The following is a 26,749-nucleotide window of genomic DNA, read 5'->3' as shown; positions in this document are numbered from 1 at the left end:
GACAGGTGAACCAAATGAAACTAATGACAAAGGGGAAGCAAAACTAAACACAAAGCACAAGGAACACAAGACTGTCAAAATAAAACAGGAACTGACCTAACCAAAAACATGCTGACTTAACAGACTGACAAAGGGAGTGAGAACATGACCAACTAAACCAGACCTGGGACAAAGGAGAGACACTAAGAAACACAGAACTAAACCAAAGGGAACCTAAATACAAGAGGGTCATGACTTACACACACACACGGGAGTATAGGGAAAAACAGAACATGAGAAACCAAAACAGAAAACAAAGAAACTAAGATTCATATACTAAACTATAACCAAAACTAGAAATAGAACAGAACTTCACAATTAGAAACCAAAACACTGGGCCACCGGCCCAGGACCATGACAGAAACTGCAGTAAGCAGGACTTCATGGCCCTAAAAAGGGTGGTTTGTTCAGCTGAATGGACAATCAGAACCACCCTCCCCAACCTGCAGGACATTTACACCAAGCAGTGCAGGCTGAGGGCTCTGAAGATCCTAAAACAGCCCAGCCACCCCGGACACTCTCTCTTCTCCCTGCTCCCATCAGGCCGGCGTTACCGCTGCCTGAGGACTAAGACTGAAAGGTCGAAGAAGAGTTTTTACCCACAAGCCATCTGTCTGCTCAACTCTGAGCCCTAACTGGACCATTATTGCACAATGTAAATTATTATAATATTCTATAATTCCATGTAAAGTGTGTAGTGTGTAGTATATAGTGTATAGTGTGAATTACTTATTTTTATTCTTCTTATTTATATGTGTGTATATATATGGGTGCAGGTACAAAATACATTTTGCATTGTACTGTGTATAACTGTAGATATGACAAATAAACACTCTTATCTTATCTTATCTTATCTTATCTTATCATTTATGTTATATCTGCTCCCTCTTCAGCACATTTTGAACACTTTTAAGAACATCTCATCACTGCTATGCAGATGACATTTAATTATATATTTATTTTAAGCTGTAAGCTGTTCATAAGCTACAGATCTTGCACAGGTGCTTAGACTCTATTAAAAATTGAATGGCTGACAAGCTTAATGAAGAGGTAACAAAGTCCTTGTTTATGCCCCCAAAGGATTTATGCTAAGGTAATGGAAATGGTTCCTTTTACCATTTTCTTTTAAAAAGGTAGTCTGGATATTTTCAAAGAAAAACACCTTTGAAGTTTACTATTAACATGTTAGAGTCAGTGTATTCAATTTGTCCAAAAACCAGAGTGTAAAATAACACTAAAGGTGTAAAATGCTGCAGTATCGATGATGTATGTTATACCCTCCTGGCCTGTAGAGGGCAGTATTGAGTTGCCTGCGTTGGTATTATCCTGTGTATTGGATGCAGAGCAAGAATAAAGAAAAACAAGATGGAGTTCTGCCATAACATAACATCTCTCTCTCCCTGCCCTCCCCATCTCTCCGCTTGCTGCTTGCTGTGAGAGCGTCTCTTACACACTGTCTGAATAAGAATAAGATTGAGAGCAACATGGATCTGGCAAACTGGGCCTTCACCATCATTGATCGAATTTTTTCCACTATGAGATCGGGGAAAGGGGAGCCTGCGTGTCCGAGTGGAACAGACCCGGTTGGATACGTCATTGATTCTTGGAGCTTGTGGAGACCTGTGTGCTTCTCAGCCCTGGAGGTCGAGGACGTGGAAGATGCCTACATATTCGGCCTTTTGGTAGCGGTATCTCTTTTGTTTGGGCTCGGAGGATACCTGATTTACCGCGAAAAGAAAATCTGGGCGGCAGTTTGACATCTGCAGAGGCTGCCGACCCAGGTGGACGGCCTGTCCAGAGCCGTACAGACTCAGACTCAAAGCCTGTTGGACCTGAGCCGTAAAGTTAACGTGCTCGCAGGCGAGAGGGGTTAGATCTGGAGATAAGGTTCAGTTCTGCACAGTGAGGACGGTAACTAATGAATTTGGAATATTGGATTTACTGAATGGTTCCCCAGTGAGACTGAAGGCTGTTGGAAAAAAAACAAGCAGCCTGTTCCAAAACAACATCCGCATTATCAGGAATTCGGCTCCCCTGCCGGCCTTGGGCTGGAAATCATATCTCTCCAGGACTATGTGTGACGGTCGCTCTTCCCCCCACTCCGCTTTGTGATTTGTGAAGCTGGATCTGGTGTACCACGGCCACTGATGAAATTCCATCACTATCAGCGAACTGTTTTGGCTAGGAGCTGGCATCTGGGCTCCACAATGCCCCCACCCTCTCGTCTCCGTCTGCATCCCCTCCTGACCTGACCTCACCCACCATACTGCTATCCTGGCTTTAAATGTGCAAATATGCTTTGCTAAGGTGGTTTTTTTGGACCCTGGTATGGTGCTCATTTTGAGCACCGTACCAGATGTCTTTTTTTTAACCTAACTACCCCATGATGTGTGTTGTTTTCTTTTTCTGGGAACTGTAAAGGTAGCACTGCAAGTCGGCTGCATAACCTCAGAACACCTGTCCCCCCGTGTTGTGTTTGTGTTTGTTGTATTCCTGGATGGGTGCTCTGTTAATTGCAATTTCCAATGTGTGAACCTGTTCACCCACATGGCAATAAACTTTCATTCATTCATTCATTCATTCATTCATTCAAAGTCATCTGAAAGCCCTACAGGAGGAAAAACGATGTGGCACTACATAAGCTCAGTAAAGTTAAGCTAAGTAAAAAACCCAAAGAAGGCAGTCTCTGTGAAAAAAGTGACTGTAGTAAATGTGGATACAAGCATGAGCCTCGTAAATGTCCTGCCTATGGTCAAAGGTGCAAAGTATGCTCACGAAGAAACCACTTTGGTTGAATGTGTCGCACCAAGAAATAAAGTGAAGGCTTCCAAAAAAGGGAGAAAAGTGTCAACGAGATTGGAAAGACTGACAAAGAGATGTTTGTTGGAGAATTGAGACCAACATAAACCCAAAGGAGCACTTCACTCACAAAAGAAGGAAAAAGTGGACAGAAGTTATTAAAGTTAATGGCCAAAAGCTCATGTTTAGACTTGACACTGGCGCAGACTGCAATGTTCTGCCTATTACGGCCTTGAGAAAAGTAACTAAAAAAAATAACATTTCGTTGCAGGGGTCCAGCGTTAAGTTACTGACATATTCCCGCCAGAAGATGGTGCCATTGGGCATGATAAAGCTGAATTGTCAGTACAAAAGCAATGTACGTGCGTTGGAGTTTCAGATAATAGAGGCTGACCTGCCTGCTATCCTAGGAGGAGGTTCATGTACACAGATGGGACTGATACAGAGAGTCTACAAAGTGGACATCAAGGAAGAAACAGATATCCTGAAAGAGTACCAAGATGTGTTTGAGGGTTTAGGGTGTGTGCCTGGAGAACATCACATTCAGATTGATCCAGCTGTTAATCCAGTAGTGCATCCACCCAGAAAAGTACCCCTAGCACTAAAAAACAATATCAAAGCTGAACTGGAAAGAATGGAGGCACTGGGTGTAGTTGAAAAACAAACAGAGCCTACTGACTGGGTTAACAGTATGGTCACAGTACAAAAGACAAACAAAAAAATAAGAATTTGCATTGATCCCCGGGACCTTAATAAAGCCATAAAGAGGGAACACTTCCCACTTCGAACAGTGGAAGAAGTCATTGCAGAGATGCCAAATGCAAAAATCTTTTCAGTACTGGACGCAAACCATGGATTTTGGCAAAAGAGATCTTAATAACTTCTTTAACAAGACTTTGCCCTAATTTGGAGGCCTTGCCCTAAAAATTTATCCAAATACTTTTATTCACCCCTGAGTTAGATAAGATATAGAAAAAAATTTTTTCATTATTAATAATACTCATTAAATGGAAAAAAAAATAAGTATGCTGCTAGAGATTATTTTCTTTGACTATCTGTGATGATCTTTAATATTTATACAAATACTTTAGGGTAACCACAGAAAACGATGATGGATTTTATTCTACATGTTCCTGGCCTATTTTAATCTATGGTGGCCTGGATATTTGTGCGTAATCTGACGATTGGTGGCCGGCACTGCAGCCAACTTTTGTGTAACAAAACTCGCTGTCGGCTGTCTCAAAAGTTGCTAAAGGACAAATCGAGGTCCGGGGGGGTGTGTGCTGTCCCCCTCGGTGCCAAAGAGAGGTCCGGGCGACGCCCCGCCATATGAAGGGATGCAGTATGAGCGCTATATGTACACAAAACACAGTGACAGCGAAGTTTTCAGGTTTCCGGTGTTGAGTAAAAAAGGGATTTCCTTTTTTTTTAAATAAATGTTTCTTTGCTTATATCGGTAAATATACTGGTGCACAGGATTTATGAAGGGCTTATATATAAAATGAAGAAATTATTTGTTCTTACCTCAATTAATAAAGAATATATTGTAGCACCTGTTAAGACGTTGACGCAGATGGTGAGAGATTGCCAGCAAAAGTTGCCCTTTTATTAACAATTAAATGGTGCCGCAACCAAAACAAAATGGTAGCAATGAGACTGACTCGGATAATGATGAGAGGGAACCCGGCATGCTTGATGCCAAAATCGCCCAACTGTTCAACACAGACACTGAAGATGAGGAATTTGATGGATTTGTGGAAGATGAATGATTTAAAATTGGAGGGTATTTTTCTGTATTTGTTACAACTGAACAATATTCTGAGTTATTGTGAATGAGTAGTTCAATTTACTTGACATGTTTTATCATGCACCTTATAATGCGGTGCGCCTTATGTCTGCAACCATGTTGTTTACATTTGGGCAATATTGCTGAGCAGTAGGTATGGCTTTAATGTTGCTCAATGATGAGTCATAGTCTGTACTATTTATGGCCATGGCTCATTCCTGAGCAATGCGAGACAATGCTCAGCCAATCAGAAGTCGACATCACAGGCTAATCAGTAAGGCTGCAGTCTAGAACCAATGTTATGATAAACAGACTGGCTCTTTGCCTGGAAATCTGGGATTCCCCAGTTTCTCACTATCAGCTACTGCTGGCTGTTCAGTGACTGAGGTCAGTTGGTAGATATGGGGAATCTCCATTTTCTCCATTTCAGTCAATAATGGTCAAGTAGGTATAGACAATCACATGACACACACAATGAGGCTAAGCCAATCAGGCATGAGAAAGAGGCTGAATATCATTAGCATATATTATCATAGCATGGCAGCCTGAAATCCTCCAAGGGTACTAACCATCCAGGAATATAAATGTCATGTTTTGCGTTTTTGAAGAGTAAAAAAAAAAAAAAATGTTTCATGGCACAACTCCTTGTAGTTTTGGAGTCTATACTGTAAAGGTAAACCTCAGGGCCAAGCGTCGGAGACTTATGGAGAAGACGGGATATAAGCCGCGTCTCCCCTCTCTCATCATGGGCAACGTAAGATCGCTGGCTAACAAGATGGACGAGCTTACAGCGTTAGTCAGGAGTCAGAGAGAGTATCGGGAATGCAGCCTAATGTGCTTTTCAGAGACATGGCTACACCAGGATATTCCAGATGACAACGTTTCCATTGATGGTTTTCAAACTATTCGAGCTGACCGGAGCTACACTGAGAGCGGTAAGCGCAGAGGAGGAGGGCTAGCTGTTCTAGTTAATAACCGCTGGTGTAACCCTGGCCACATTACCATCAAGGAACGTGTGGGTTGCCCGGATATCGAGCTGTTGGCTGTGGGACTGAGGCCATATTATTTACCAAGGGAGTTCTCCCATGTTATTATTGTGGCTGTTTACGTCCCCCCCTCTGCCAACCCGACGTCGGCGTGTGACGTCATTCACTCAACATTAGCGTGTTTACAAACTCAACACCCAACTGCCCTTATTGCAATTTCAGGTGACTTCAATCATGTCACCATGGAAAAGACACTCTCAAACTTCACCCAGTATGTGAACTGTCCCACCAGAGAGGAGAGAACACTGGACCTGCTGTATGCTAATGTTAAGGATGCATACAGCTGCTCCCCCCTCCCCCCTCTAGGGAGGTCAGACCACAACTTGGTGAAGCTCAGCTCCCGCTATGTGCCACTGGTGAAAAGTCAGCCTGTGACCACACGGTCAATTAAGGGATGGTCTGACAACACTTATGAAGCACTGCAGGACTGCTTTGAGGTGACAGACTGGCCGGCACTCTGTGAGCCTCATGGACAGGACATCGACAGGCTCACAGAATGCATCACAGACTACATTAACTTCTGTGTGGACACCATTGTTCCTACCAGGATTGTAAAATGTCAAGTCAAGTCAAGTCAAGTCAAGTCAAGTTTATTTATAAAGCACGTTTAAAAACAACAGCAGTTGACCAAAGTGCTGTACATTTAAGATAAATAAAATAACTTAAAACACAATGTAAAAGAGATAGTTAAAACAGGAAGCATAAAATTATAAAAACAAAAATAAAAATAAAAGAAAACAACATCAGTAATGTATCCAGTACTCATTTTGATTTAAAAGCCAAAGAATAAAAATGGGTTTTCAAACGAGATTTAAAGATGTCAACTGTAGGGGAGGTCCTGATGTGAAGGGGCAGCTTGTTCCATAATTTTGGAGCAACGACTGCAAAAGCCCGATCACCTCTATGTTTTAATCTTGACCTCGGTACAGTTAAGAGCATTTGCTCAGCAGACCTCAGTGATCTGATGGGAGTGTGCAGGCTTATAAGATCAGAGAGGTAGGTAGGTGCTAACCCATGCAACGCCTTAAAAACAAATAATAAAACCTTAAAATCAATTCTAAAACTGACTGGTAACCAGTGTAAGGATGCAAGTATGGGGGATATATGGTCTCGTTTATGGGTGCCGGTTAGTAATCGTGCTGCTGCATTTTGAATCAGTTGCAGACGACGAAGTAGCGACAGACTGACACCTGAATAGAGACTGTTACAGTAATCGAGTCGAGATGAAATGAAAGCATGGATAGCTTTCTCAAAATCCGTGGAACAGAGAAATGGCTTCACCTTTGCAAGCAGACGAAGATGGAAGAAGCTAGATTTGATGACGGTATTAATGTGCTTGTCAAAACTAAGATTTGTGTCAAGGATCACCCCCAAGTTCCTTGCACAGGGTTTATTATATATCTTTAAGGGGCCAAGGTCATAGAGGTCAGGGGTACCAAACACAATGACCTCGGTTTTCTGCTCATTTAATTTAAGAAAGTTTTGAGCCATCCATGTTTTAACTTCCTCCAGACAGTCCAGTAAGGCCTTCAAAGGACTCACTGAGTTTTTTTTCAGTGGCAGATAGATCTGCGAGTCATCTGCATAACAGTGGAAGGGGATGCAGTGTTTTTTAAAGACTGAGCCCAAGGGGAGCATATAAATTGAAAAGAGGGCTGGGCCAAGAATGGACCCCTGGGGCACCCCACATGAGAGCAGGCTTTCAGAGGAAGAAATCTCTCCCAGCCTAACTGTAAAACTTCTGTTCGTTAAATAGGATTTGAACCATTTAAGTGCAGTCCCTTTAATACCAACAAAGTGCTCCAGTCGAGATAAAAGGATACCATGATCTATGGTATCAAAGGCAGCACTAAGGTCTAAGAGTACTAAAATGGCAGAGTCCCCCAAATCAGTAATAGTTAAAAGGTCATTTAAAACTTTTAAAAGTGCGGTTTCAGTACTGTGATATGCTTTAAACCCAGACTGGAATACTTCAATAACACCATTTTGGTCTAAGAAGGTCTGGAGCTGAAGGAGGACAACTTTCTCCAAGACTTTTGAAAGAAATGGCAGTTTAGAAATTGGTCTGAAGTTGGATAAAATGGTTGGGTCAAGGTTTTGTTTTTTAAGAATAGGTTCTACCACAGCGTGTTTAAAATCAGCAGGGACACAACCAGAATTAAGACTGCTATTGATAATAGACAGCACACTCTTTCCCACTGTGTAAAAAACATCCTTTAGTAGGCGAGATGGAATAATATCTAAAGGACATCTTGTGGGTTTCAACTGGTTGACTACTTCATTCAGCAGTGAGAGAGACACGGGCTCAAAGTGGTCAAAGGTAGTAGCGGTTATTGTGTGAACAGATGCTACCCAAAATGCTACCCAAACAACAAGCCGTGGGTAACAAAGGACATTAAAGCACTTCTCAACAATAAGAAGAAGGCCTTCAGGGCTGGCAACAGGGGAGAGGTGAGAACGATACAGAGGGAACTCAAAACAACAATTAGGGAGGCTAAAAACAATTATAGGAGGAAGCTGGAGCTGAAACTCCAGCAGAACAACATGAGGGAGGTATGGAGTGGAATAAGAACCATCACTGGCTTCAGGACCAGCAACAACAGGGGAATGGAGGGCAGTGTGGACAGGGCCAATGAGCTAAATCTGTTCTTTAACAGGTTTGACACTGCAGGCTCTGTCCTCCCTCGTCCAGACAGCTCTGCTGCCGGTCTCCAGAAGTCCACTCCACCCCCACCCACCCCCACACTTCACAATAGCCTGCTTCCTTCCTGTGATGGCCCTCTTGACGTCTCCACCCCTCCCCCACCCGCCACCTCTACAGTTAGTCTCACTGCTGACCAGGTGAGAAGACAACTTAAGAGACTCCACAAAAACAAGGCTGCAGGCCCTGACGGGGTCTCCCCCAGGGTGCTTAAAGCCTGTGCCACCATGCTTTGTGGAGTACTGCACCATGTCTTCAATATGAGCCTGGATCTTCAGAGGGTCCCTGTGATGTGGAAGACATCTTGCATCGTTCCGGTCCCGAAGATGACGCGACCCAGTGACGTCAAGGATTACAGGCCAGTGGCACTGACTTCCCACATAATGAAGACCATGGAGAGGCTCGTCCTGGATCAGCTCCGGCCCATGGTCCAGTCATTTCTGGACCCCCTCCAGTTCGCCTACCAGCCCCGCCTGGGAGTTGAGGATGCCATTATCTACCTGCTAAACCGAGTCTACGCTCACCTGGATAAGCCGGCCAGCACTGTGAGGGTCATGTTCTTTGACTTCTCAAGTGCATTCAACACCATTCAGCCTGCTCTTCTGGGTGATAAGTTGACAGCGATGCAGGTAGATGTCCCCCTTGTGTCCTGGATTGTTGACTACCTGACTGGCAGACCACAGTATGTACGGCTGCAGCACTGTGTGTCTGACAGAGTAGTTAGCAACACTGGAGCCCCACAAGGGACTGTCCTCTCTCCCTTCCTCTTCACCCTCTACACCACAGACTTCAGCTACTGCTCAGAGACCTGCCATCTTCAAAAGTTTTCTGATGACTCTGCAATAGTTGGATGTATCAGCAGGGGTGATGAGGATGAGTACAGGAGGACAGTGAAGGACTTTGTCACATGGTGCAAGCGGAACCATCTAGAGCTCAACGTGACAAAGACAAAGGAACTGGTGGTGGACTTGAGGAAAGACAAGGCACCGGTGGCCCCTATGTCCATCGGAGGGGTCAGTGTGGACACCGTTGAGGACTACAAATATCTGGGAGTACACATTGACAACAAACTGGACTGGGCTAAGAACACTGATGCCCTATACAGGAAGGGCCAAAGTCGCCTCTATTTTCTGAGACGCCTGAGGTCCTTCAACATCTGCCGGACTATGCTCAGGATCTTCTATGAGTCTGTGGTGGCGAGTGCCATCCTCTATGCTGTTGCATGCTGGGGCAGCAGACTGAGGGCGGCAGACGCCAACAGACTCAATAAACTGATCCACAAAGCCAGTGATGTGGTGGGAGTGGAGCTGGATTCGCTTATGGCAGTGTCGGAGAGGAGGATGCTGTCTAAGCTGCAGGCCATTATGAACAATGGCTCCCACCCACTCTACAACACAGTGATGGGACACAGGAGCACATTCAGTGCAAGACTCATCCCACCAAAATGCACCACAGAGCGCCACAGGAGGTCATTTCTACCTGTGGCCATCAGACTCTATAACTCCTCCCTTAATAGGTGACATTGTGGTTCATCAGTGTCATTCACTTATCAGTATTCAATTGTACATAAAATTGTTTAAATTTCCATATACATTGTACATACACTATATACATTGTACATTGTACATACACTTATACATTGTACAAAAAAGGACTGTGCATATATATATAATGACACCTATTTAAAAATTTTTGCACTCAATTTTCACATGTGTATAGATTTAGATGTGTATATAGTCAAAATATCTCTTTAGTCTTTATACTTTTATGCCTTTAGTGTATGTTATTGTGTTTTAGGTTTACTCGTTTAAATGAAACGGTTGCAGCTGTAACAGTAGTCTCTGGAGCTTGAAAAAGGCGACTGGACTTCTTTTTGTTTCTTGAAGACGTTTCACCTCTCATCCGAAACGTCTTCAAGAAACAAAAAGAAGTCCAGTCGCCTTTTTCAAGCTCCAGAGACTACTATGACCTGGATGACTGAGAATCTACACAGACAGCTGTAACAGTAGTAATTTCCCTTTGGGATCAATAAAGTATTCTGACTGACTGACTGACTGACTCACACATGGATGGATGGACAGATGGTATGATGACAATATCCACCTGCTTTATATTGCATGGGAGGATGAAAATTAAAACATTATAAATCGTGGTCGAGGGTGTTGGAATTGTTGTATGTAACTTTATTTTGGTTGCTATGAATTATCATTGCTTCTGTTTTTATAAGTTGATAATTTTTTTTCTATGTTATATTGTTGTCCCTTTTATCTTGATGGACACACACACACACACACACACACACACGTGATTTAATCCTGTGAAGTGAGTGATGTTGCAACCTGAGCCTTGTGTAAACATGTGATTTAATTATGTGAGCGAGTGAAATAAAACAGCTGCGAAGGAGGCCGTCCTTCGGAGATCTTTTCCTCTCTGTTCGGAGTGAGCACAGAGGACAGTTTCCCCTTGCTGCATGTAAAAATAAGAGTTGTGTGCTTTGTTCCATGTTTTATAAAATGATCTGAACCTATCAAGGGCTTTGTGTGTGCCAGTGATCCCAGGAGCTATGTTGTCTGGGGGCCTGTACCCCTGGAGTGCCCACTCTGGCTCAGGGATGAGTTGCTGCCCCAGGTCGAGGAGTTTAAGTATCTCAGGGTCTTGTTCACTTGTGAGGAGAGAAGGGAGATTGACAGCGTCTGCAGTGATGTGGATGCTGCATGTCATGGTAAAGAGAGAGCTGAGTGTGAAAGCGAAGCTGTTGATTTATGCGCCAATCCATGTCCCTACCATCAGCTATGGTCATGAGCTTTGGGTAGTGACTGAAAGAATGAGATTGCAAATACAAGCGGTAGAAATTAGCTGGCCTCTCCCTTTGAGATAGGGTGAGGTGTGCAGCCATTTGGGAGGGGCTCAAAATAGAGCCACTGCTCCTCCATGTTGAAAGAAGCCAGTTGAGGTGGCTCTGGCCTCTGACTAGGATGCCTCCGGGGCACCTCTTGGGTGAGATGTTCTGGGTATGTCCTACTAGGAAGAGGCCCTGGGGCAGACCGAGGACACACTGAAGAGACTTTATCTCTCGGCTGGCCTGGGAACACCTTGGGCCCCCCCTGGACAAACTGGAGGAGGTAGCTGGGGAGAAGATCTGGGATCTGCTTAGGCTGTTGCCCCACGACCTGGCCCTGGATAAGCAAAAGAAAATGGATGGATGGATATTATGAATTGTATTATTTACTTTTTATTCAGGTTTAATGCAACGAATTCAGTCCCAAAGCAGAATTAAGTGTGCACTAGTGAAGTGAAAGAAAAATGAACACCATAAAGTCACTAGCAAATGTTGCTCAACCATTCTGACAAGCTTTCCCTGCAGGCTGCTGCACAACTTCTTCAGTCATCCATGATGTTGCATTGTGACTTTAAGTTTTCTTCATGTTTTATATGAAGAGTAAAACTCAGGTGGGTGCTGTGACTCAGGTGGTAAAGCGGGTTGTCTACCTTTTGGAAAGCTGATGGGTTGATTCCCTGACTCTTCCAGTCCAGGTGCTGAAAGTTCTTCGGATCAGTTACCAAGTTAGAAAGTATAAAGGTGTTGTGTGATTGATGGAACCAAACACTAATGTGTGAAATAAATTGTCCAAGTCTGATAATTCCTCATGGGACACTGAAAGAAACCCAAACTCTCTGTAACCCCATGTCAAAGAAAAGCACTTGACCACACTTTCATGTTACATATATTTTGCCACGGTACTCCATCTAGACTCTCATTTTTATATGATATGTAGTAAGGCTCCAGGCATAAGATGAGAGTATGTTGCAGCATTGTGATATGATCAGTGTTGGGCACTGTATTACTTGGAGACACTCAGAAATTTTATACAACACAGTCTGAGCTGATGAGCTCCCTCTCATCAGTACACTGAGAATCAACTCATCAATGGCCATTGCCTTGGGTTTCCATAGTGACAGTACCCTGTCACCCCTGAGGGCTGGAGAGTCATTTACACCCACACAGCCAGTCAGCATTATACAGAGGTGGCAAAAGTACTGACATTCTGTACTTAAGTAGAAGTACAAGTACTTGTGTTAAAAAATACTTTAGTAAAAGTCGAAGTACTGGTTCAACTTCTCTACTTAAGTAAAAGTAAAAAAGTACAGGCTCTGAAATGTACTCAAAGTAAGAAAGTAAAAGTAGTTCTTTGGAGGACGTTTCTACCTGCTATTTTTGTGTAAAACTAACCGAACCTCGTTATATATTATTGTAATAATATAAAATAAAATTACATGAGAATGCAAACATTATTCCAATCTAAATTTTAATCCTAATGAATGCACTCAGCTTGAATCTGTTATGTAGGACACAAACTGTTAAAGGGAATTTAAACACAGCTCTATTCTCCATGTCCTCCATAGTAGAGGGTGACTGTGCCTCCACCTAAACACAAACATGAGGATACTCAGGGGTTACAGTGGGATTCAGAAGGTGGAGGAACCCTAAGATCAGCTGTAGTGGCTCTGCATGGGGAGAAGAATCACAACTTTCTATTGTAGCTGCAGTAAATGATGTTGCTATGCAGACTGTGATCAGCTGACCTGCTGCTGCTGCTCTGAGGTTTACTGCTCTGTGTGGATGAACTGAATTCACAAAGATGTAACCCTGTATTTCACAGCTATCTGAGCTGATCTCCATCCCTACACTGACAGCATACAGGCTGTAGAAATGTTGGATTCAGTGAATGAATCTCAGCATCAGCAGCTTTGATTCAAACTCATCTCTGCTGCACTGATGTAACCTGTAACTCTGACTATGAACACAAACACTGTGCTCCAGTCCAACACAGAGCTTTACTGTAAATACAGTACAACAAGCTAACCTATTTATTACACACTAAACTGCAGTATTTTCATAGAATCTTTGAATTACACAAAGTCAGCATACTTCAGTTTATTTTCCAGTCCTTACCTTTAAATCTAACCTCTCTTCTTCCTCTCCTGTCCTCTTTCTCCATCTCTGAGTGAACTTCTCTCTCTTTGCTCTCCCTGAAATACAGCAGCTCTTCTTTTAGCTAGCAGACACACTGTGTGACAAACTGCACACACTTTGTGTGTTTGCTGATATTTGTTGAGCATTTAGAAACGTTGCATTTATCTGCCACACGTTACTCCCTTCATGCTCGCTCCTCTTCAGTAGTGCTAGCTAAGCTGTTTATGTGCCGCAGCGCAACTTACGGACTCGGTCCGGCCCGATTATAGCGCTATAAATGATACATTAATTATATGGGTTTGCGTATTTAATCCCTTTGTACGAGATAAGCCCCGATGATGAAGGATACGCCAGTACGATTGTCTCTTATGTGTTATTATTCCTCTGTTTAGGCTCAGATCGTTTGATGTTTGACGGCGCACTGACCGGAAATGCAAACTTCTTCTGACGTGTTAAAAAGTAACGAGTCTGTTTGAAAATGTAAGAAGTAGAAAGTACAGATACTTGTGTAAAAATGTAGGGAGTAAAAGTAAAAAGTACTCAGAAAAATAAATACTTAAGTAAAGTACAGATACCTGAAAAATCTACTTAAGTACAGTAACGAAGTATTTGTACTTCGTTACTTCCCACCTCTGGCATTATATACAAATGACCAAACAAAACACACAGACACACTCAAAGGTCAACAGCCATCAGTCCATCCGCCAGTGCTTACTGAGCTCTTCAGTCTGACTAAACACAAACTATCTCCCTCATTAGACTAAAAATGTTTAATTTTTCAGTAAATCTGATATGTTATCCCAGTTTTCATAAATATTTCTTAACACTAAATGGGTTGGAGAAGTGAAAATTTCTTAAAACGAGAAATATCTGACAGTAAAATAAAAATATTTAAATCTATTTTTGTGTATATTTTCTAGAAAGACATAGCATCATAAAACAAGACAGGACAAACCCTGTAGCTTCACTATAAAGATGAAGAGTAGGACTTAATTTTAGAAAATCCTTTACACAAGTTTACTTGTAATAGAAAAGGCTGCTGTTTTGTCATCAAACTAGTGGTCCAGTAAGACAAAACACTCAGCAAGACAGGAGATTTCTTGAATAATAACTGGGTACAGTGAGTAATAAGCTCATTCACAATGTTAAATTACTTATCTTTTATTAAATTTTGTTCATACTGTGGAGATTTAGGTCATTGTGAAGCAGGTACGTATAAAGCTCTATTATAAAAACTTTCATTCTCATGCCAATCAGTCTTTGAAAAAAGTAAATTCATGGTTAAATGTTTGACTTGAATATGGAAAACAGTTTCAAGTCCAAATGTAAGAATCTGAAAGACAGATTAGTAATGGTGGACATTACTAAGCGGATATATTTCTCACCTTTTCTTACAAAGACAAAAAATAGTTGAGCAGGGTCAAGAATTTGATATGTTTTCTTTATACAGCATAAATGCATCTAATGGTTGCTTTTCTGTTTGTAGAATGTGGTGTCAATGTGGAGATAACTGAAGTTGATAATACACTTATTACCCAGCAGTATGCCTAGGGCTGCAGTTTAAAACTGATCAGGTTCTCTTCATTAAACATTCTTTGATTCCGTCTATTTGAGGTGCATTTGCAGATCAATTCTTATGTGTTAAAAAAACAGTTACCCACAAATTTGGGGAACAAACCTCATTTAAACATAACTAAAACTTATACAATTAACTGTCAGACGTTCCCATGGTGGACGGGAAGCTCTTATTACAGACGTCTATGGATCGTGATTGATTTAATTAAGTGTGTTTCATGGGATTTTTGATGATACTTTAAACAGTTACATTCACTAAATTTTCAATGCACCGTAGGGGTCTCCTAGCACGAGGATGTCTGCATAAAGTGGTAATCTTACCCATCACATTAGTATTTGGATCGTCTCACGGCGTTACCCACGGCACCTCCGCTTCAGGATGTCCCGGTATGTGAACAGAGGTGGCAGGTAGGAAAACTCGAGTTTAAGCTGGAAGAGATTTAACCGAACTGTAATTCTGTTAGTTTTTCTTTATTTACATCCACGTGCCAATGTAATCTAGGTGAGCCGGGAGTAGAGATTTGTCTCTGTGTGTCAGTGAAAGAAAGACAAATTTTCAAATTTCTTCTGTAATTTCACTCCACAGCTGGAGAGGTTTGAGACGCCTGTGCGTAAAAACGCAAATCTGTAAACAATAAAACTCTCTTTCATCGAGGAGCTATCTTCTCACACTTTCTTCTTTTAATTTTTTTCTTCTATTACTTTTTAGTGACAGATAGTGTTGCAAGTTGGAGGTACAAAAGCGCACATGAACTCAAAAATCCCTGAATCATATTGGAAATACTCCCACTGCGAGTTTCAGGTCCTCAGATTTTCTTTTGGCTTTTGTCCAAAAAAAAAAATCCTTTAAAAATCAGCTGGTCCCGAGGACGAGAGAGGAAGGCGAGCTGTTAGGAGAAACGCTTCTAAGTAACTGGGGGTGTATGTTCGGCACACTGGATCCGGTCTCATCCTGTTGGTGTTGCAGCGCGCATTTCAGCTGCTAACCCGAGAGGATGCGACGCACGTCACAGCAGCGCGCTGCAGAAATAGGTAACGTCCAGGTAGCTTCAGAACAAACACTGCCGTAAATTACTTTTCCCATTTTCTAAGTAATTGTAGCTTAAATTATGTTATAATTTTGTGGTGGTTAGAACAATAGCATATACTGTCTATAAAAGATGACATATCCTCTTCATTTCTGGACTCTGCATTTTGTAGCACACACTTTATGGCTGTTGTCATTAGTTTTCTGGAAACAGATGCCATGTCTAAAGAGGTTTGAGTGCTCAGTAAATGGCTAACATAAGCCTCGTTGGTAGGCTGTATCCATAAAATGTATGGGTGCAACTGAAACTGAGGTGAAGTCTAGCACACTGCTATATCTGCCTTTATCAGCATGCAACTGTCAAAGTTGCCAAACCCTTACTAATACTAAAGTTTGAGTCATAATACAGTTTTAGTCATAGAAAAAAAAAAGACACATTTCCACAGCTGTTAAGGAGTAAATTAGCTATGGAGGCAATGAAAAATAACATCTACCACCTCCAAGAGCAACTGTGTCAGTGTTTTTACTTTTTGGTCTAAACCAGTTATTTATGATAACAAAGATTCTCTAACCCCAACAGTCAAAAGTATAGATTTTAATCCAAAGATAAACCATTATCTGAACATATCCACATACCTTATATGTGGATACCAGGAATAGAAATGATGACATAAACAAAAGTAAGATTTCTCTGTTTCCTGAAGCATTTTCTTGTTTTGAGTTTTTAAATTATCCCACAAAAGGAACATTCATCCAGTATGTATATAGATAATTTCATACTCAGTGTGTAGATAAAGAAGTTTCAAAAAGAAACAATTTTAGATATTAAGTAAGCAATTAAAATCAAATTTGGAATATTTCTGTCTTCTGTAGCTGTAACCCCTTTTTACAAATAGAATGCATTTTTGTTGATGCTGTGTTATTCTTTGTTCACAGTCTACAGTCTCATTTCTCTCGTTTGCCGCTACACTCTGGGCAGCACCAAGAAGAGATGAGTTTAAGGGCAGCACAGAAAGAAAAGATTTTATTGTGTGAATTATTTAGAGGATAAAGCAGGCTGAGATTCCACTGTATTGTACAGACAAGAGCGTGTAATATTAATGGAGTTGAGATGTTAGCGGTTATTTTTCCTCTTTCTCTCCTACTCCCGTGGTCTTGCAATATTTCTTTCTTTTCAGCATGCAGCCTTTCTCTAAGGAAGCTGCTGCTCAGAGCAGCAAAAAGTGAAGATTTTTGGGTCAAAGCTGCAGAACACTGACAGCACAGTGAAAAACTAAGCCTTTTATTAGGTTGTTTCACGCAAGATGAGAACAGATGTTGAGTTTAACATTGGCAACATTTCTCTTGTTGTAAAGCACCTATAGACTTTGATACAGTGAGCTAAAACTTATGTTCAAATCATGCTATCATCCATCCATCCATTCATAAGAGGTGGGGGAAGTCATGCTTTCAGTGTTTTGTTTGTTTGTTTGTTTGTTGATTGTTTGTTTTGAGAATGTAGCAAAACAATTTACTATTTTGGTTATGGTGCTGGCATTTCAGTGCTCAAAAGAACTCAAGGTCTCCTTTAGTGTCCTTACCTTGAAGTAATGTGATAATGGTCCAGTTTTACCTACATATTTCACAGTAGACAGTTGGGGTTATGCTGGGATAAGTTGCAGGTTTCTGAGTCAGGAGAATGTGGTTTGTGGCCATTGCTACTTTTGTGTTTTGTGTAGTTTGTGTAGTTTGGCTTTTTTTTTCTCTTTACTTTCTTTCTTTTTTTGGTTTGCTTGTTTTTTTTAGTTTTTCATTCACTGACAAATAATAAGTTAGGAGTGACAGATCTGTCACTAACACCATGATCCAGTGTGTCATGATATTTTGTGTGTAAATGAACCTTCAGTGCTCACATGGGATATGACAGTGTGTTCTGGAGGAGTGTGACTGAAAGGAACAGCCTGCCTCATCTGAACCCAAGCAATATTTTTTGTTGAAATTCTGTGCTAATCACAGCTTGTCCATAACAAACACCATGTTCAAGCATAAAGATGTTCATAAGTGCACATGGCACCAGGATGCAGATTGATGATCCACTTTGTGATCGCAAAACTGTCCTGAGTGTTCTGATTACCATGGGGACCACTGTTACCTTCATCTTCCACATCCTCTCTAACTCTTCTCTCAGCTATTGGTATTTATTCCTCTGCTTGTCCACCACCACTATCTCCGGTTGTTTAGCCATCACTAGTTTATTTGGAAGTCCCAAAAGATCTTAGCTTGGTCATTTTCAACCACCTGTGGGGGCATATCCCATTTTGACCTCGGGACTTCCAGGTCACACTTGGCACAGATGTTCCTGTATACTATGCTGGCCACTTGGTTATGGTGTTCCACATATGCCCTGCCTGCTAGCATTTTAGACCATGCTGCTGTGTACTGGATTGTCTCAGGGACATCTCTGCACAGTCTGCACCTGGGGTTTTGCCTTGTGTGGTAGAAACCAGCATCTATTGATCTTGTGCTTAGAGCTTGTGCCTGTTGTGCCATGATTAGTGCTTCTGTACTATCTTTCAGTCCACCTTTGTCCAGCCATTGGTAGGATTTTTTGATATTTGCCACTTCTTCAATCAGGTGGTGGTACATGCCGCTTGTCCTTCTGTAACCAATGAATTGAATTTACTCAGGTTCAGATAGCAGTTTACTATCAACCAGTTCTGTTTATTAGAATTCACTGGACTGAAACACATCCAATCTCATCTCAACTTGGGAATAAAATTACCAACACAAAAGGAAAACAACAGAACAGTACAGTCAATACAGTTAACCAACTTATTTCACTCGAACACGCTTCAGAACTATGTGGGACAAATTATATTTGTCTCCTTGATGCATACCAAGTCCTTCTCTCTATATGAGAGTAAAATAAAAAATAAAATCACCAAATATTCCTTTTTGGGGTCCTTAGCAAAAAAAATAAAGTGCTGGCCAGCTAACAAGCAAATGTTTATATAGAGCTCTATATTTATGTGTGTGTGTGGTGCATACAGACGAATAAGTTGAGCGGGGTTGTTCCGACTGGAAATGGCAACCCAGAAAGATGATGGTAGCTGTTGTCTGACGATGCCGGAAGATCAGCAGCCTCTTTGTCCTCCTCCAAAAGGGCACAGGTAAACTTCAGCGAGGTTGCTCTCGCCAATGTTGTCCACAATAATGGACTAGCAGGAAAACATCACATTATCAGGCATAAAGCAGTCAGTAGATATGCAGCAGGTAGACAGAGACTGGCATGTCTTTGCTCTGCAGCCGCTCTAACACTCTAAAGCCCGGGAGTTCCCCTAGTAACTGCAGTCGTAATGCTGCCGTAAAGTGATGTCGTGCTTAGCTCTTAAAGTGACAGTACCAATGAAACCAAAATGATATAGAAATGCAAACAAAACAGAACAAACAAAATACTGCTGGGTTACATCCTCTCCCACTTAAAATGTGACGTCCTCATCACTACCAGTAGCCAGGGACTGCACTAGCCCTGCAAGTTGCTGTTGTAAGGACACCAAAAAACTACAAACCAGTGTATGCTGTGTGGGTGAAGATAAACTTTGAATTGGATAATGGACTTTAGAGCCGACCTGATAGTCACTTAGGTAGGCTGGTTGGGCTCGCTTTCTTTGAGGTCTGGTTCTTGGTAAAACTGAACTAGCCTCAGTCACTGACCCTGCCAAATCTGTCTGTTCTGAAATGAACTCAGAAGCATTAAGATTCAATGCATTTTGAGATGATGGTATGCTCTACATAGCAGTTCCTGAGGCCTCACACTGTGGTTCCTGCTCAGTATATTCTTCCACAGCAGATGTGTTTGTCACAATGTCCTCCTCGTCAGTTGTCACTGAAGACTGCAGCGGGGAAATCTGGGCAACACTGTCTCCAGCATCAAATCTCCAGGTTACGGGTAAGAATCCGCAGGGAAGAAGGATGTCTCGATGCAGAACCCTCTCTCTGCCCCCTCCATCCTCTGGTGTGACAACATAGACTGGGATACTTTCGACAGGCTGTTTGACAACAATATGAACAACAGGTTCCCACTTGTCGGAGATCTTGTGTTTCTTTCTTAGGCTCAGATTCCTTATAAGGACTCTGTCACCTACTCCTAAAGGCAGGGCAGTCACTTTGGCATCCCAACGCCTTTCGTTTTACAACAGTCTCTTCTCTGCATTTTTAGATGCCAACTCATATGCATGTCTAAGTCTTTTCTTTAGTTCTCTCACATATTGTGAGTGTGTTCTGTGGTTGTAACCTCGAGGGCTGATGCCAAAACAGAGATCAATGGGGAGACGCGGTTCTCTGCCAAACATTAAAAGAAAAGGAGCTTCCCCAGTCACATCATTTCTGGTACAATTATAGGCGTGCACCAGAGGCCTAACATATTTCCTCCATTCCTCTTTCTTTTTGTCCTCCAGCATTCCCAAGAGATCAAGCAGAGTTCTGTTGAATCTTTCTACTGGGTTCCCTCTTGGGTCGTAGGGTGTAGTTCGAGATTTAGAAATTCCTGCATGCTTACAAAGTTCTGCCACCACTTCTGACTCAAAGCAGGCTCCCTGATCACTATGCAGCCAGCTGGGAAAACCAAAGTGACTTATAAAGTTCTCCCACAACACCGCTGCAACAGTTTTTGCAGTCTGATCTCTGGTTGGATATGCATGCGCATATTTAGTATAGTGATCTGTTATCACCAAAATGTTTCGAGTGTCTTTGGAGTCAGGTTCCAAAGATAAAAAATCCATGCAAACCGACTCAAGAGGACCACTGACTTTGACGTTTACTAATTTAGATGCTCTTTGTACCCTTGCCTTTCTCCTCACACACCTCTCACAAGTCTTACACCTCGCCTCAATATCCTTAGCCATTTTTGGCCAGAAAAACCTTGCTCTAGCAAGCTCCAGAGTTCTTTCTATGCCCATATGCCCCGTCTCAATATGGACACCTTCAAATGCTCTCTCTCTGTGGCTGCTAGGAAGAACCAGCTGATTAAAAGCTTCACCTCTTTGGTTGAAAACCTTACGGTATAGCACTCCTTCAATCAGAACTAGTTTCGACTTCTCTCTTAAAAGTAAAGTCACCTCTGGCCCATCAACCATTTTAAATGTCTTAGTACAGGGCTCATTCTCTAGAATATGGATGACTCTCGCCAGAGAAGCATCTTCTCTCTGTAAATGATACCAGTCCTCCCCTGACATTTCAGGTAATGCAGAGAGACCTGGCTCTAGGACTGGGTCTTCCAGGTCCTCTGGGACAGCATCTTCATCACACAGGAGTGTCTCAACTGCAGGTATCTCCCTATCCATTTCCTGTCTGTCATTTGAGTCTGTAACATTGGTCACACCAAGGCACACATACAAGCTCTTTACTGCTTCTTCATCCAAAACCTTAAACTCATCAGAGAATGGTCTGGCACGATCCAGAAGGGTAGTGATTCTCCTGTCTGTCTCTTGGGACTCGTCATCGTCTTGAGGTGGCTCATGGGGTGTCCTGGAGAGCCCGTCAGCATCAACATTATGTTGACCTGACTTGTAATGAATGTCAAAGTTGTATAATGACAGCGCTGCCAGCCACCTGTGACTCGTGGCGTCAAGCTTAATGCTGGTCAACACATATGTTAGCGGATTATTATCTGTCAGTACTTTGAAACTAGCCCCATACAAATAGTCATGGAACTTCTCACTGACCGCCCATTTCAGAGCGAGAAACTCTAACTTATGCACCGGATAATTCATTTCACTTTTAGAGAGACCACGACTTGCATAAGCTATCACTCTGGTCTGACCATCCTGAACCTGATAAAGGGCTGCACCTAAACCTGTCATGCTAGCATCTGTATGGAGCAAATAGGGGAGCTGCCAGTTAGAGAAAGCAAGCACAGGAGCTGATGTTAGTTTTTCAGTGATAAGCTCAAATGCAGTTTGACATGCAGGGGTCCATCTGTCTCCAAGCAGATGTGACTGTTTACGAGGCCAATGACTGGAATTTTTATGCCTGGGGCTCCGGTCTCCTTTCAACAGATCATTCAGGGTCTCACCACTTTGGCATAATCACTCACAAAACATCTATAATAACCAGTGAAACCTAAGAATGACCGCAGCTCCTTAGTTGTTTGAGGGCGGGGCCATTCTTTTACAGCCGCCACCTTTTCTGGATCAGGTTCTATCCCCTGTGCAGATATCACATGCCCTAAATACTTCACAGAAGTCTGAAAAAATTTGCATTTGGCAGGGGACACTTTGAGGCCAAAATCTGCGATACGTCTGAGGACCTTCATTAACCTCTCCTCATGCTCCTCAAGTGAGCTGGAGAACATGATAAGATCATCGAGGAAAGCAACAACCTCCTGGAGGTTAATTCCTTCCATCACTTTCTCCATAGTTCGCTGGAAGGTGGCTGGAGAGTTAGTCAGACCTTGTGGCATTCTGCGGAACTGCCAGGCACCAAAAGGCGTAGTAAACGCTGTTTTTGGCCGATCTGCGGGTTCAACATCCAGCTGGTAATACCCACTTTTAAGATCCAGCACAGTGAACCACTTTGAACCTGACAACAAGGAGAATGTCTCCTCTATCCGAGTTATTGGGTAAGCGTCTTTCTTAGTTAAGTTGTTCAGTCTGCGGTAATCCACCACCATTCGCAGCTCTCCATTCTTTTTCCGGACTAGAAGGACTGGAGAGGAGTAGGGGCTGTGAGATTCTTCAATAACACCTGCAGCCAGAAGATCTTGAAGATGCCGTTTCAAGTCATTGAAGTCTGCAGGTGAAACACATCTTGTCCGCTCTTTGAATGGCACATGAGGCACTAATTCAATGCGATGAGAGACACCTGTAACACTACCAACATCCAAATCATGCCTGGAAAAAGCATTAGCAACTTCAGCATTGATTCTATGTCGTATGTGTTCTTTTAATTGGGACGATATAGGACTGTCACCAAAATCAAGATTAAGAGTGTCGCTTGTTGGTGTGACCTTTACATCATTAGCCACCAACAAGGAATGTGCCTGCCCAGCTAGCAATGAACGTTCAGACAACGTTCAGTGAACGTCGCCTTGAACGTCTGGTGAACGTTTACTGACAACGTTCACTGAACGTTCAATGAACATCTGTGAAGATGTTCAGTGACCGTTATACTTTTGATATTTCCAACATGGCATGTTGAATGTATTTTTAAGGTTTGCCTGTGAACATATGTCCTCCATTTTCCAGTGAGATTCATCCGCACTTGTATCAAACGTGAATATAGATTCCAGCCACTTAAACTACAACAGTCTGACTCCAGGGGACTGTGGCAGGGACTACGCACCATCATGGACTACAAAGCACCACACACACACCCGGTGAGTGCCGACGCTTCTCTGGCTGATGAACTCAACATCTTCTTTGCGCGCTTTGAGTCGGGAAGCCGACAGCCCGCTGCGCTCCCGGCCGGAGGGGCGGAGACACTCACTGTGACGGAGCGCGACGTGAGGAGGGCGTTTAGACGTGTAAATACCAGGAAAGCGGCTGGACCAGACGGTATTAGTGGACGTATCCTTAAGACCTGTGCTGACCAGCTGGCACCTGTGTTTACAGTGATATTCAACCTCTCACTGAAACTGTGTGTGATTCCCACCTGCTTTAAAAAGTCCATCATAGTCCCAAAGAAACCACACCCCAGCAGCCCCAATGACTTCCGGCCCATAGCACTCACCTCTGTGGTGATGAAATGCTTTGAGAGACTCATCAAGACATTCATCACCTCCTCACTGCCCACCACCCTCAACGCACTACAGTTCGCATACCGGCCAGACAGATCCACAGATGACGCCATATCCTTCCTCCTCCACAAGACCCTTTCACACATAGACACCGGTAAAGGGAACTATGTGAGAGTGCTGTTTGTAGATTACAGCTCAGCATTCAACACCATAGTTCCCTCCAGGCTGGTCTCTAAGCTGCTGGACCTGGGCCTGGGCCCATCCCTGTGCAGGTGGGTTCACAGCTTCCTGACCAGCAGACCACAGGTGGTACGAGTGGGTCACCTCACCTCATTCTCCCTCACCCTCAACACCGGATCCCCCCAAGTTTGCTGATGACACTGCTGTTGTGGGACTAATCTCCCACAATGAAGAGACACCCTACCGGAGAGAGGTGTCCCGCCTGGAGAACTGGTGCCAGGAGAACCACCTTCTGCTCAATGTCAGCAAAACAAAGGAACTGATCGTGGACTTCAGCAGGAAGCAGCAGAGGGACTACCATCCACTTGTCATCAGTGGTGCTGAGGTGGAAAGAGTGGACACTTTCAAATACCTGGGAGTGACCATCTCACAGGACCTGTCCTGGACTCATCACATTAACATCACTGTGAAGAAGGCCAGACAGCGTCTCTACCTCCTCAGGCGGCTGAGAGACTTCAAGCTCCCACTCAAGGTGCTCAGGAACTTTTACACCTGCACCATCGAGAGCATCATGCGTGGGAGCATCACCACCTGGATGGGAAACTGCACCAAGCAGGACTTCATGGCCCTAAAAAGGGTGGTTCGTTCAGCTGAACGGACCATCAGAACCACCCTCCCCAACCTGCAGGACATTTACACCAAGCAGTGCAGGCTGAGGGCCATGAAGATCCTAAAACAGCCCAGCCACCCCGGATACTCTCTCTTCTCCCCGTTCCCATGAGGCCGGCGTTACCACTGCCTGAGGACTAAGACTGAAAGGTTGAAGAAGAGTTTTTACCCACAAGCCATCCGTCTGCTCAACTCTGAGCCCTAACTGGACTATTATTGCACTATGTAAATATTATAATATTCTATAATTCCATCTAAAAGTGTGTATAGTGTATAGTATATAGTGTATAGTGTGAGTTACTTATTTTTATTTTTATTCTTCTTATTTATATGTGTGTGTATATATAGTTGCAGGTACAAAATACATTTCACTGTGCATTGTACTGTGTATAACTGCACATGTGACAAATAAACACTATCTTATCTTATCTTCATGTAGAAGAGATGGCTGATGTTTGCTCCATTCCATAGTCAGTCTTGTTAATGATCTGGCTGAGGGGGTTCAGGCCTAAATAGTCACATCTGAAGGAGGTATGAAAGTGGTCCAATGTTCAGGCTAACATAGTGGCAGCAATGTTCATAGCTGAGTTAGTTGCTTCCATTTTGACTAAATTAAACAGTGAATATAAAACTTTTTAAACCCTCAGTGAATGGATGGACACATGATGCCACTCTCAAACACAGCCTCATGCCATCCTCCTCCTCTTCTCACTAACCATACAGTGGCATCACTCAATAAGACAAACAGGCTCTTGGTGTAAGACCCCCACTTACCATTGATCTCGACATCAGGCCAATGGATTAGTTTACAGCAGGTGCTTTCTACACCTGGCAAGGTCAGGCAACAGACACTGAAGCACTGATGAGGCAAAGTCCATTACAGATGAGGAATTCAGTTGGTCACGCAGTTCCTTCACAATAACCAACAAATGAAAGCCAGCAAACTGGGGAGGAAAAGGGTGTTTTGGGCAAAAACAAACAAAAAATATGCAAAGTAAAATGAATGCTGTTGGCAACCAGTCAGTCTGCAGTTTACATAAATGTAAATGTATGTAATATGTCCACACTTTCAGTTGAGTTGACTTTCATTTATCTAGCACTAATTCAAAACTCAAGGGGCTTCATGTTGCAAGGTAAAAATATACAATATTAGAGAGAAAACCTTAAAAATCAGACTCCCCTTAACAAGAAATGACCTCTGAAACACGAGGTCTAACAATAGATCTAGTTCCATTTAAAAAACTTTTCACTTGCAGTAAAATACATTTCTGAATCTTGGGTACATCCCAGCTCCATGTGCTGTGTGTGCTGGAGCACCCCTTGGCAGAGTAAAAGGCATTTAAGTCCACAACTAAAAGTTAAAATAGAAAATAGATACATAAAGTTTTTATCTAACTACTATTTTTTTAAATTCTATTTTCATTTTAGTATGGGTAAACCTGGGGTTACTCAGGCCCCAGCCACCACCACTCACCACTGTGGCTGTGTAAAGGCAAACTTCAGATGAACCAATCAAAACTGCAAAACATAGTGAATCATCAAAAACTGATACAGCACTAACTGTTGGCCAACAAGAGAGCACATGGAGAGGAGAAATCCTTGGATAATTTAATGTTCACAATATTATGAAAAGTTCCATTAGTGTGAATCTCAAACCCAAAAACATTTTTGCTATAAAAAAACTTAAGATCCTTCATTAATGCACTACTGCAATAGAAAAGACCTATAAGTGCAATGTGAACTATATGTTCACATGGCTATGATGTTGAATAAAAGACAGTAGGTTTTTGGCTGTTTATTTTTGTTATGGAGAAGCTATTATTTTTGATGTAAAATGTAAACAGTTCATAATTGCATTGCATTACAGATTTTCATTAAATTTTCTTGTAGTTAGCATATTAATTCATTAAGGCCAAAGACCCCAGTGGCACAGTGTCTACAGCCTTAGACCAGCTAACCAGCTCTTCTTTAAATGAAAGTCAGTGTTTGTCACAGAGCTGAAGAGAACCCCACAACAGTTTCAAGGTAAATTAAAATCACAATAATTTGATAGAAAGGTAAGAAAACAGGCCTTCAGCCATGGTAGTCACAGGCATAATTGTTAAAAGATGGCCTAAACTATGCAAAGTTAAATGCCATACTGTATATAGATTAGATAACTGTATGGCTGTTAAATGTGTTGTGTTTTTGTTTCTCACAAAAAAGAGCAAAGAAAAAATTTAAATTAATGATTAAGTT

General features: G+C 42.5%; 2 protein-coding genes across 2 annotated transcripts in view; one reads left to right on the top strand and one right to left on the bottom strand.

The window, feature by feature from the left end:
• fam163b (family with sequence similarity 163 member B) overlaps nucleotides 1-15,354 on the bottom strand; it is a 44,468-nt gene extending 29,114 nt beyond the window's left edge. Inside the window, exon 1 of the mRNA XM_030725706.1 lies at nucleotides 15,243-15,354. The gene's annotated coding sequence lies outside the window, so the exon portion shown is untranslated. The remainder of the gene's footprint in view (nucleotides 1-15,242) is intronic.
• On the top strand, nucleotides 5,328-11,525 carry LOC115777725 (uncharacterized). Its single transcript, XM_030725687.1, has 3 exons — nucleotides 5,328-6,226; nucleotides 8,028-8,121; nucleotides 11,397-11,525. Exons 1-3 carry the CDS (start codon nucleotides 5,328-5,330, stop codon nucleotides 11,523-11,525), a joined length of 1,122 nt encoding a protein of 373 aa, XP_030581547.1.
• Nucleotides 15,355-26,749: the final 11,395 nt, after the last annotated feature.

Source organism: Archocentrus centrarchus, unplaced genomic scaffold (genome assembly GCF_007364275.1).
Source record: "Archocentrus centrarchus isolate MPI-CPG fArcCen1 unplaced genomic scaffold, fArcCen1 scaffold_68_ctg1, whole genome shotgun sequence".
Classification (NCBI taxonomy): Eukaryota; Metazoa; Chordata; class Actinopteri; order Cichliformes; family Cichlidae; genus Archocentrus; species Archocentrus centrarchus.
The sequence above is the reverse complement of the archived record's forward strand: the minus strand, read 5'-3'. Positions and strand labels throughout refer to the sequence as shown.

Excerpts from the sequence above, each read along its gene's own strand:
- LOC115777725 (XM_030725687.1), top strand. The coding sequence starts at position 5,328 with ATGGAGAAGACGGGATATAAGCCGCGTCTCCCCTCTCTCATCATGGGC. Across the intron at positions 6,227-8,027 it reads GTTCCTACCAGGATTGTAAA|ATGCTACCCAAACAACAAGC; the intron begins ATGTCAAGTCAA and ends ATGCTACCCAAA. Across the intron at positions 8,122-11,396 it reads GGGCTGGCAACAGGGGAGAG|GAAGAGGCCCTGGGGCAGAC; the intron begins GTGAGAACGATA and ends ATGTCCTACTAG.